Source organism: Alosa sapidissima, chromosome 10, assembly GCF_018492685.1.
Source record: "Alosa sapidissima isolate fAloSap1 chromosome 10, fAloSap1.pri, whole genome shotgun sequence".
In the NCBI taxonomy this organism is placed as follows: Eukaryota; Metazoa; Chordata; class Actinopteri; order Clupeiformes; family Clupeidae; genus Alosa; species Alosa sapidissima.
Genome location: NC_055966.1, coordinates 6,946,822 through 6,959,304, shown reverse-complemented (window position 1 = coordinate 6,959,304; position 12,483 = coordinate 6,946,822). Strand labels below are relative to the sequence as shown.

The 12,483-nt window shown below is 43.6% G+C and overlaps 1 protein-coding gene across 1 annotated transcript; it reads left to right on the top strand.

Annotated features, from left to right (window-relative positions):
• The first annotated feature begins 2,909 nt into the window (after positions 1 to 2,909).
• Positions 2,910 to 10,228, top strand: LOC121720890. The gene is made up of 2 exons (XM_042107362.1): positions 2,910 to 3,047; positions 3,223 to 10,228. The coding sequence occupies exon 2, from the start codon at positions 4,328 to 4,330 to the stop codon at positions 10,226 to 10,228; it is 5,901 nt and encodes a 1,966-aa protein (XP_041963296.1). The 5' UTR covers positions 2,910 to 3,047; positions 3,223 to 4,327.
• The last annotated feature ends 2,255 nt before the right edge of the window (positions 10,229 to 12,483 follow it).

The following is a 12,483-nucleotide window of genomic DNA, read 5'->3' as shown; positions in this document are numbered from 1 at the left end:
GGCCCCGAGACATGCACACACACACGAGCCTGAATCATAGCATTTAGCAAACACACAAGCAATCAAACCAAAATCGAATGAAAACTGTGAAAGTGTATGCACCCCCCCTCGGAGACAGCCCTACCCCTATTAGTTGATACCATCATCTAAAGCCTTTATTCAGGGTCAGCAAATGCTTTTTTGTGATAACTCAAATACAAAATTGTGTGTCTTTCTGTGTGTGTGTGTGTGTGGAGTGTATGTTCACATGCATAGTTGTTTGTCTTTATGTGTGGGTGCATGTGTGTGTGTGTGTGTGTGTGTATGTGTGTGTGTGTGTGTGTGTGTAGGTGTGCGTGTGTGTGTGTGTGTGTGTATAGGTGTGCATGTGTGTGTATGTGTGTGTGTGTGGGTAAGTGTGTGTGTGTGTGTGTGTGTGTGTGTCTGTGTTGACATTCATGCACGTGTGTATGTGATGAGGGGACAGAGGAGGCTGCACATACACACTTAGCGCATTAGCTGCTGATGAGGCCCAGGGGCTGGGGTGTTGCCAGGTTCGGTAATTACCAGAGTAAGTGCCGAGATGGAGCCAAGTAATTATGTGAGGGAGTAAAGGGTGGAAGAAATGACACTTTAGCACGTGTGGTCAGGCTTGCTCGCTTGTGTGCTTGTTTGCATGTGTGTGTGAGAGAGAGAAATAACATAGATGGATGTTGGATATAGGATTACCACTGGAATTTAACAATTTTGAATGTTTACACAAATAGTTATGGGTATGGGATTGGCAGACGCTTATGTCCAAAGCGACTTACAAATAAAAACAATACAATACTTAAAATTAACAGTGAACAGTTTTAAAATGTTGGTAGGACTACATTAAGGAGAATAGCAATAATAAACAATAATGTCAATGCAATCAGTAGCCTAATGAAAATAAACAATAAAAATAAGCAAATACTGTAATATACAAACCATAACTCATAAGAAACGCTTAAAGGACAATTCCGGCGCAAAATGAACCTAGGGGTTAATAACACATATGTACCAAGTTCGTCCGTTCTCTGGGATATGTTTTCATGCTAATCGAACGTGACCACCCAGATAGCAAAATCAGATTGGCAGATAGCGGACCGCTGGTGGTATGCCACTGGTGGCGTGCCACTTGTGGTCCACCGTTGGACCACCATCTCTTTAAATTTAACTTGTCATGAATATTAAGAAAAGTTAATAAAATGATATAACTGAACAAATGAAAAAGATTTTAGACCAAGAGTGGAAAAATATTGGGCAATTTGTCTGCAACCCGCCAGCGGACCGCCAGAGAACCGATGAGCAAAATATCCGCGGACTACCAACTATGCCCCCAAAGGACCGACAGTGGTCCGCCAGCCTTGCTATCTGGGCAGTTTTACCACAGACCGCTAATAAGTGTTTAACGCTGGTCTTCGGGGCACACGCAAAGTAAAAGTAGCTATTTATATACTACTAACAAGGCTCAAAATAGCATCACACATCCACGGTAGCATAATGAGGGGCCCTACATGTAAACCGAAGCACTGAGAACTTTGTAAGTGTAAGTTTATTAAAAAGATAGTTTTCCCAAGATGGCGCCCGCTTGTATACGTGAATGGTACTGTTTCTTTTTTCTTACTGTATCTTTTTAATAAACTGTCTGTACACTTACAAAGTTCTCAATGCTTCGAAGACCAGCGTTAACCGCTTATTAGCGGTTTGTGGTAAAACTGGTCATGTTCGATTAGCATGAAAACATATCCCAGAGAACGGACGAACTCGGTACACATGTGTTATTAACCCCTGGGTTCATTTTGCGCAAGTCAAAGTGCTAAATACCGGAATTATCCTTTAACAGAGTCAATGGGCCATTCGATTCTCATGTGTTAAACAATTCTGCTGCCGCCTGCCGATGGAGGCGTACATTCCTGGCTATCACAGCAGACCATAAAGAGTGTTAGCTAGCTACGAACACAACTTGGCTTGGCTAAGATTATAAATTACGTTACTGAAGCTGAATCCATATTGAACATTTGTAGTATGCTTTTTAGGGCTGTCAAAATAACTGACTAATTTCGATTAATTAATTTGAGAAAAAATAACCGATTAAAAAAAATTACGTAGATTAGTCGATTTCGTATGACCTTTGACCCCGAGCCATTCTAGTCAGTAACCATTAGACTGTAAAATGAAGGAGAGAGAAGAAAATGTGCTGCCTAGATCATTGATTGGAACATTTACTTTTAAAAAACGGCCTGATGTTGATAAAAATGTGTTGATTAAAATAAAGCACTCTGCAATGTCACCGGAGTGAAATGCCTTGTATGTGAAAAAAACACTTCTTCCCGAAGCACTTTTGAATTGATTACCTCAGCATATTAGGTCATATCATAGATTATTATGGCCATTACATCAACAGTTAAAAATAATAATAGAAGAGTTTTTTAACTTTAATGTCACTAATGCTGATTATTCAATGATTAATTTGAATTTAAATATTTAAAATACTTTCACAGCAAAAAATATATATGCAATTAATTTAGATGAAGCCCGGGTATACCCTGAGGTTTCGAAGGCTATATCAAGCTAAGACATATATTTTATATTCTTAGGTTCAATGGGTAAATACACACAGATAATTAAATAATTTGCACAGATAAAAAGTAATCAAAAAACATTGCTTTATTATACAGGAGATAAATACAGAGAGGGGACATGTTCAAATGTATAAATAAATCAAACAGTTAAGCCACAGGTTTTGCATGAACATTTTCATAGGATCATTTAAATAGTCATCATTTAAAATAGTTGATGGTTACATTATGTAGGAAAGCAACCTAACTTGTTAGTGAGGTGGAATAGTGCTTAATTGGTGGACAAATCTATCAATCAGTCATGGCAAATTCTCATTGGTTTTAGGGGAGGGTCTTAAAAATGGAAGGAGAGAGATTATCTAGCCTCGTTGAGAATAACGGAGGATGAAGATGGCTATGTGTGCTTGAGCACCTTATTCGTTTACCAATATCAGGATAATTGAGTAATAGGCTACGCCAGGGGTGAGTCGTTTAAGATAGAAGCATTTTGATTTTGCATAGCCTCCTAGGTGCTTTGTTTTTTAATAGTTAAGGACGGTAACGTTATTTTTTCCCCACTGTACATACCGCCAGTAATGTTGTTCAGGTAGTAGCTTGCTAGGTAGATCACTTAGCCTACAGCTTACCCAGAAATTAGCTTTTTGTGTATGTTTATTGGTTTACAACAAGTAGTGTAGACGGGAAACATCGCTGCTCAAATAGCGCCACGAGTCACCAGAGCACTCGTGGTTCCTTTGAGTTGGCCAACGTGGGAGCCACACCACTGAATAGCGCTGCTAACTACCGGAAGGTTAGCAGTTCCATTCAGCCACGAGGGATTGGAAACTACAGTTGCTGAACGCTACACCGACGCCATGGGGTGCACACCAATGTCGCTGTGTTCGTGAGTAACACTCATTGAGTGGACTAGTGAACTTTATCAGGCCTGCAACGGGGGTTATGTCTGCCTTTTTTGTTTGTTTTACATGCCGGCTGTTGTAATTTTATTTGTTGTATATTATGTGCCTGTGCTCTTTGTGAGGGTATAATTGAAACTAGGGAGGGAGAGAAAACTATTTGTGTTTGACGACAGTAAATAGGATCCTTAGTAGAGCCTGTGTTTTTTTTGGGAGGATTCCTGTAACGATCTTTTGCTTTGCTAGTATGAACTAAAGCCAGTATTGCTAGTTTCAGTGATTGCCCATAGGGGAGATGTGCTGTATATTTTTAGTTGTTGCTAATTATTCACTGGCGGAACAGCATTACTTTAAAGCAATGTGATTATTTCCTTACAAAGAGGCCTAACATTAGTCTATGTTCTAACTCTGAAAAACTTACCTGCATTTACCCTTGCTAGGGAAAATAAATTGCTTTAAATTATACTGTAACATGGGTTGTGATCTCCACTCACTTTGAATAGTAGATTAGTCAATTATCCAGGTGGCAACTATAGAACTCAGGTTTATGCCTTGTCGTGGCGGTAATCTCGACAAAAGGGCTACATAAATGGAGGCACCGCTGGGATTCTTTCAGGAAGGATAAATACTTTGCTTACATAACCAGAATTTAATATAGTTCATGCATGTGTGTTATTTCAAAGCCTTGGGCGAGTGTAAGTAATTTAGTAATATAGGCTAAACTCTAAGAGTGAGTGGAGAGCAACATATAGCAAAAAATAGAACACTAATTATATTGAAAGATTTAACTAAAACTTTAGTACATACAAGTCAAACTAGCAAACAATACAAAAGCTAACTTTCAAAATGTCTATTCTCGGTAACTGGTGTAAAGGTGAGGGGTTGGACCCTGAACATGTTATTGAGGTTACTGATATCCCCGACAATGTTGAAGTGGAAGATATTGAGAAAACTCTTGAAACTATAAAGGCGCTGGGGCGAGTAAAGGTGAGGATGAAGCTGTTTGACCCAGTCAAAGGACGTTTTGTTGCCTACTGCGTGTGCAAGGAGAAGGTCAACCCGCGGTCCATTCCCCTGGACGTGGTCCCAATGGAGGGAGCGGAACCATGGCCTATACATGGGATAGAAAATAATCCTGTGCCACCTACCAGTCCCACTGAGTCTCTTATAAGAGCCATGGGTGAGTTTTTTCAGAAGTCAATGCGGCCACCACAGGATGGAAATGCCTTTAAACGTTTGCGAGCCTATTCTGGCATTGTTCCCACCCCTGCTGGGGAAGAAAGCTTTGACACTTGGTTAGAGCATGCCTTACTTATGGTGGAAGAATGTGATTGCTCCACCAAAGAGAAACGTAAGAGAATAATAGAAAGCTTAAAGGGGCCTGCCTTTGAGATCGCTCAGGCAGTAAGGTCAAATGATCCAGATGCTTCCCCTCATGACTATCTTGATGCAGTGGAGAAAGCATTTGGCTGTCCAGAGACAGGGGAAGAGCTGTACTTTGCTTTTAGAGCATTACGCCAGAATACGGGAGAAAGGCTCTCTGAGTTTTTGAGACGAATAGAGCGACACCTTAACAAAGTGGTCCGCCGGGGTGGGATATTAGCACGCCAACGAGACCGTGTCCGAGTAGAACAGCTTTTACGGGGGGCAGTTCACTCAGATCTCATGCTGTTGCAGCTGCAGCTACGAGAAAAGAAAGAAAACCCGCCTTCATTCCTACAGCTCTTAAATGAGATACGTGAGGAGGAGCAACAACAGTCAGTACGACAAAAATCCACTGCTACCAAGACAACCGTGAGGCAAGTGCGTACTGCAGATGATGAGCTTGCCATCACTGAAATGGACTCTCTGAAATCAGAGTTAAAGGAACTTAGAGCTTGTGTGTCCGTACTTGCTGCTCAACAGAAAAAAACTTCATCACAATCTGAGGCCCCTGCATTAAGCCAGGCTCAATCAACAGGCACTCAAAGTGATATGAGTGATCTACAGATGCAAGTATCTGAGTTGAAGAATCAACTGCAAGTGATGACCGTGAATCAAAGAGCCACTCGGCCACTAGGTGAGAGAGACAGGAGGAACAGAGATGAGGGAATGAATATGGCCAGCCGTAACCAGGTCAGTCGTATGAGAACCGAATCCGGGCAAGTAGATAATGAGGATTTTTTCTGCTACCGTTGTGGGGAAGATGGGCATGTAGCTACCCGCTGCTCAGCCCCTGAGAACTCAGAAAAAGTTAAAACTAAATTGATCCGTTCACTGAAGAAACTACAAAGTGGAAACAGAGACTCCAAAAGAGGGGAGGTGAACTGTATTGTTAAGAAAAGTGAGGCACATTCTTTGCAGCAATCCAGTCTTCCGGAAGGTTTAGTTGGCAGGCCATCATTCAGTAAGATTATTATTGAAGGGCAACCCTGTTCAGCTTTGATGGACAGTGGCTCAACAGTCACACTCGTTTTTGAGAGTTGGTACAGCAAGCACCTCTCGCACCTACCCATACACCCTATATCTAGCTTATCGCTTTGGGGTCTGAGTCAGTCTTCGTACCCATATAAAGGATATATTGCAATGGGGGTGTCATTTCCGGATGAGGGTGAAGAGGCCGGATCTAAGATCGTACTGGCGTTAGTGTGCCCAGATCCATGTGGACCCGACCAAACACCTGTCATTATAGGAACCAATGCCAAAGGTTTTTATTGGGGACCCACAGCTGACCACAACCCCGAGCATGATAATGATAGCGGAGCCCACACATTGCGGGTGCAAGTAGAATCACCTGAGTCAGTGGGTAGATTTATACGCCCTGGCTGGGCAGAAGATGAAGTGGGTCTTGTTAAGTGGATAGGTCCGGGGCCACTCACTATTCCGCCTGGGGGGGCACGTCAAGCCATATGCAGAGCTACAGTGAAGAAGTCATACAGCCCTGGGGTCTTGGTAGTAGATGCCCCTGCCCGACTGCCAGCTGGAGTGGTTTTGTCACCATGTGTGCTACTTCCTGTTGACTTGACCAGTGGGGACATACCAGTACTGTTACGGAACGAGTCCTTGAAAGTGAAGGCCATACCAAAGGGTGCTGTTGTTGCACAGATTTACAAAGCAGACATTGTCACTGAGATTCAGAGAAACCGTCAACCGTCCAGCCCGATTGACCCCAATCTGTTTGACTTTGGGGATTCACCAATATCAGAGGCCTGGCGAAACAGACTGGCCAAGAAACTGTCTCAGCGAACTGGAGTATTCTCGTTGGATGAATGGGACGTGGGCCTCGCAAAGGGAGTCGAACATCACATCCGGATGAATGACACACGCCCATTTAGAGAACGTTCTCGACGCTTGCCACCCGGGGACTTGGATGATCTACGACGGCACCTGCAGGACCTACTGGCTGCAGGGATCATAAAAGAATCACGCAGCCCATATGCCTCCCCTATAGTCGTGGCTCGAAAGAAGAATGGGAAAATTCGAATGTGTATTGACTACCGTACTTTAAATGCGAGGACCATTCCAGATCAATACACCGTGCCAAGAATAGATGACGCACTGGACTCTTTGAGTGGGAGCCGGTGGTTTACAGTGATAGATTTAAGAAGTGGCTACTACCAAATCAAGATGGCTGGTGTGGACCAGGAGAAAACTGCTTTTATATGTCCATTGGGGTTTTTCCAATTTGAGCGTATGCCACAAGGTATTACTGGGGCTCCTGCCACATTTCAAAGATTGATGGAGAAAGCCGTTGGAGACATGAATTTGTTGCAGTGCCTAGTATACCTTGATGACATTATAATTTTCAGCCGTACCTTGGAAGAACATGAAGAGCGTCTGTTTAAGGTTCTGGATCGCCTGGAAGACTATGGTTTGAAAATCTCTTTGGACAAATGCCAATTCTGCCAACCTCAGGTGAAGTATGTTGGCCACATTGTGTCCGAAGCGGGCATAGCCACCGACCCCGAAAAGCTAAGAGCCGTCGCCGAGTGGAAGCAGCCTACTGACCTGAAGTCTCTCCAGTCCTTTTTGGGATTCTGTGGCTACTATCGGCGTTTCATAGAGAACTATTCTGCCATTGTCCGTCCTCTGACTGACCTCACACGGGGTTACCTGCCAGCCCAAAAGGGCAAAAGTCCCAGTAAGGGGAAGACCAACTATTTCCGGAAATCAGAGCCATTCTCAGAAAGATGGACCAAAGAGTGCTCTGCAGCCTTTAAACAGATTATACAACGTCTTACACATGCTCCTGTCCTAGCTTTTGGGGACCCATCAAAGCCTTATATATTACATGTTGATGCAAGTTTTGAGGGATTAGGAGCCGTGCTGAATCAACAATATCCTGAAGGCTTACGTCCAGTGGCATTCGCCAGTCGCAAATTGAGCAATGCAGAACGCAACTACCCAGTCCATCAACTGGAATTTCTTGCCCTGAAATGGGCCATTGTTGACAAATTCCATGATTATCTATATGGGGCTCGATTTACCGTGAGAACTGACAACAATCCCCTCACGTATGTGCTTACGTCGGCCAAATTGAATGCCACTGGGCATCGATGGTTAGCTGCTCTTTCCACTTATGAGTTCGGCATTCAATACAGACCAGGGCGGGAGAATATTGACGCCGATTCCCTTTCGCGAAATGTCTCTGAGGGGGAAGGATGGATCCCACCGGCAGGGGTTAAAGCCGTCTGCAAGAAAAGTAGTGTTTCTGAATATCCAGACCGAACAATTAGTTATGCAGAACAATTAGGCGTGCCACCCCAAGCCATTCCTGAGATATATGCCTATCCACTGAGATTGGAGAGTCATGCATTGGAGCGCCTGAGTGACGAGGACCTTAGCCATGCTCAAGACTCAGATGCAGCTATAGGGGTCATTAAACATGCTATGAGAACCGGCCGATGGCCTACTGTCACTAGACAGAGTGAGAGTCCGGAGATTGTACAGTTACAACGCGAGGGGAATAAACTGGTACTGATGAATCAGCTTCTCTACCGGAAGACCAAGACAGCAGCTGGAAAAGAGGGCTTTCAGCTGGTGCTTCCCAAACAATTTCGACCTATGGTCATTGAGGCTCTTCATGATGACTGTGGCCATCTGGGTACAGAGCGGACACTTGCTCTTGCTAGGGATAGGTTCTACTGGCCGAAAATGGCCGCGGACATTTCACAGTATGTTCAGACTTGTGGAAGATGTGTGACTCACAAGACAATACCTCGCAAAACCGCCCCCCTTAATCAGCTAACCAGTCGGGGTCCACTGGATTTAGTTTGTATTGATTTCCTATCCATCGAACCAGATTCCAGAGGTGTTGCTAATGTGCTGGTAGTGACTGATCATTATACCCGCTATGCTCAGGCATACACTACGAAAGATCAACGGGCACCCACAGTAGCAAAGGTGTTAGTGGAGAGGTTCTTTGTGAATTATGGGTTGCCATCTCGCATTCACTCTGATCAGGGACGGGATTTCGAGAGCCGGCTGATGAAAGAACTTCTGAATATGTTGGGAATCAGAAAATCAAGAACTACACCCTACCATCCCCAGGGGGATCCGCAGCCAGAGCGGTTTAATCGCACACTCCTGTCTATGTTGGGCACCCTTGATCCTGCACAGAAACAGAGGTGGAGTCAACATGTTTCCTTGATGGTGCATGCCTACAATTGCACCCGCCATGACGCAACAGGATATTCCCCCTATTACCTCATGTTTGGAAGGGAGGCTCGGTTACCGGTGGACCTCTGTTTTGGCATCTCAAGGGACCATCAAGGGGATTGTACCCACCATCAGTATGTGGAGAACTTGCGGAGGGAATTGCGCCGTTCTTACCAGTTGGCAGTCGAAGCTGCAAACAAAAACCACCAGAAGAATAAGAGGGCATACGATTCCCGAATCCGTATTCAACACCTGGAGGTGGGAGACAGAGTGCTGATCCGTGATTTAGGGGGAACTGGAAAGCAAAAGTTGAAGGACAAATGGAATTCCCTGCCCTACACAGTAGTAGAACAGTTGCCTCACCTACCTGTGTATCGGGTGAGACCAGAGAACGGTGTGGGAGGAGTGAAGACACTCCACCGTAACCACCTCCTACCAGTCGGCCAGCTGATTAGGTTACCCGAGGTGGTTGAGGAGGTGCACTCCCCCCGTCGACCAAGAACCAGAATGGAGAGAGCAAGGAAAAGAGAGTCTGGTGGGGAAAAAATAGACATGATGGATGTAGATCAGGAAACGTCTGAGTCAGAAGATGAGGGACCTTTGCATTTTCCAGCCCCCGCACCGAACATAAGTTCACAGAGGACCAGGAACGACAACCACGTGGCCTCGAAGCGGGAGCTGCGGAGTGCAGAGAGTACAGCGGACACATTGTCAGGTAATGAGGAAGAAATGCCAGAATTGGAAGGGAGCACTGAGTCAGTGCAAGAACCTATCGCTACTATGGACCATCAGATGGACCCTACTTTATTCCCAGCAGAACACCTGGAGGGGGACACAATTGATAGTGAGATTCATCCAGCAGCTGGCCCCAACAATAGTGATGATGCACAGTCAGATGGCCTTGTCAGCAAACGGCAGGTTAAACCTGTGATTCGTTTAAGTTATGACTTACCTGGCCAGCCCACTGACAAGCCAGTGGTGGTGGTCCATAGAGGATTGCGAATCCACATCACTCAGGAATATGGCGGAGCCGATCTGCAGAGTTTCACGATTCACCTCAATCCTGTAGCACCAGGGTCGGGATGTATAGACTTAAAGCTGAAGCAATAGCCTTAGTAGTCTGTTAAACAATGTTATAGGGTGTGACCTATGATAATACCTCTCCAGGTGCGAGGGAGTAGAATCTTTACTCTTACAGATAGCTACAAAATAAAATGAAGTCTGATGAGGACATTCAGACGTTTAGAAGGGGGAGAGTGAAGCCCGGGTATACCCTGAGGTTTCGAAGGCTATATCAAGCTAAGACATATATTTTATATTCTTAGGTTCAATGGGTAAATACACACAGATAATTAAATAATTTGCACAGATAAAAAGTAATCAAAAAACATTGCTTTATTATACAGGAGATAAATACAGAGAGGGGACATGTTCAAATGTATAAATAAATCAAACAGTTAAGCCACAGGTTTTGCATGAACATTTTCATAGGATCATTTAAATAGTCATCATTTAAAATAGTTGACGGTTACATTATGTAGGAAAGCAACCTAACTTGTTAGTGAGGTGGAATAGTGCTTAATTGGTGGACAAATCTATCAATCAGTCATGGCAAATTCTCATTGGTTTTAGGGGAGGGTCTTAAAAATGGAAGGAGAGAGATTATCTAGCCTCGTTGAGAATAACGGAGGATGAAGATGGCTATGTGTGCTTGAGCACCTTATTCGTTTACCAATATCAGGATAATTGAGTAATAGGCTACGCCAGGGGTGAGTCGTTTAAGATAGAAGCATTTTGATTTTGCATAGCCTCCTAGGTGCTTTGTTTTTTAATAGTTAAGGACGGTAACGTTATTTTTTCCCCACTGTACATACCGCCAGTAATGTTGTTCAGGTAGTAGCTTGCTAGGTAGATCACTTAGCCTACAGCTTACCCAGAAATTAGCTTTTTGTGTATGTTTATTGGTTTACAACAAGTAGTGTAGACGGGAAACATCGCTGCTCAAATAGCGCCACGAGTCACCAGAGCACTCGTGGTTCCTTTGAGTTGGCCAACGTGGGAGCCACACCACTGAATAGCGCTGCTAACTACCGGAAGGTTAGCAGTTCCATTCAGCCACGAGGGATTGGAAACTACAGTTGCTGAACGCTACACCGACGCCATGGGGTGCACACCAATGTCGCTGTGTTCGTGAGTAACACTCATTGAGTGGACTAGTGAACTTTATCAGGCCTGCAACGGGGGTTATGTCTGCCTTTTTTGTTTGTTTTACATGCCGGCTGTTGTAATTTTATTTGTTGTATATTATGTGCCTGTGCTCTTTGTGAGGGTATAATTGAAACTAGGGAGGGAGAGAAAACTATTTGTGTTTGACGACAGTAAATAGGATCCTTAGTAGAGCCTGTGTTTTTTTTGGGAGGATTCCTGTAACGATCTTTTGCTTTGCTAGTATGAACTAAAGCCAGTATTGCTAGTTTCAGTGATTGCCCATAGGGGAGATGTGCTGTATATTTTTAGTTGTTGCTAATTATTCACTGGCGGAACAGCATTACTTTAAAGCAATGTGATTATTTCCTTACAAAGAGGCCTAACATTAGTCTATGTTCTAACTCTGAAAAACTTACCTGCATTTACCCTTGCTAGGGAAAATAAATTGCTTTAAATTATACTGTAACATGGGTTGTGATCTCCACTCACTTTGAATAGTAGATTAGTCAATTATCCAGGTGGCAACTATAGAACTCAGGTTTATGCCTTGTCGTGGCGGTAATCTCGACAAAAGGGCTACATAGATTAATTAATCACAGAGTATGTAATTAATTCGATTAAATCGATAAATCGATTGACAGCCCTAATGCTTTTATAAAAAGGGTCATAAGGGGAAAGGTAAAGCTTAGACTGTGGTAGCCATGCCGTGCGGCATTCTCTTTATTTTCTTTAACATTTGTATGCACAAGAAGCCAGCACCTCAGGAAAGACTTTATTGGTGTGCGATACCTCTTTTTTGACTGTGGTAGCCAAACATTATCTCTCCATGGACTTGGCCAAAGGCATCGGCCACCACATTAGCTAGCATTAGCCACATTTGCTAGCAATTGCTTTACTTTTTGGTATTGTCATCATGCCATAAAGGTATGATAAATGTGATTTTAATAGATCCATGGGGATAACAATGACTGCTTGCTGAATGTCTTTTCTGTTAGCTTGACCATTATATAGGACCCTACTACTGACATTCTATCCTATTATTGTTAACAGTAAGATAGCTTCTATTTTAGTCTAGAGACTATCAATAAATAGCTTTGTATTAGACTTATTTTCAGAATTCTGAGAATTTGTCTGGAAATCCTTGGTTTACCTCTGAT

What these genes read in the sequence shown, in the direction of transcription:
- LOC121720890 (XM_042107362.1), top strand. Translation starts at nt 4,328, where the DNA reads ATGTCTATTCTCGGTAACTGGTGTAAAGGTGAGGGGTTGGACCCTGAA.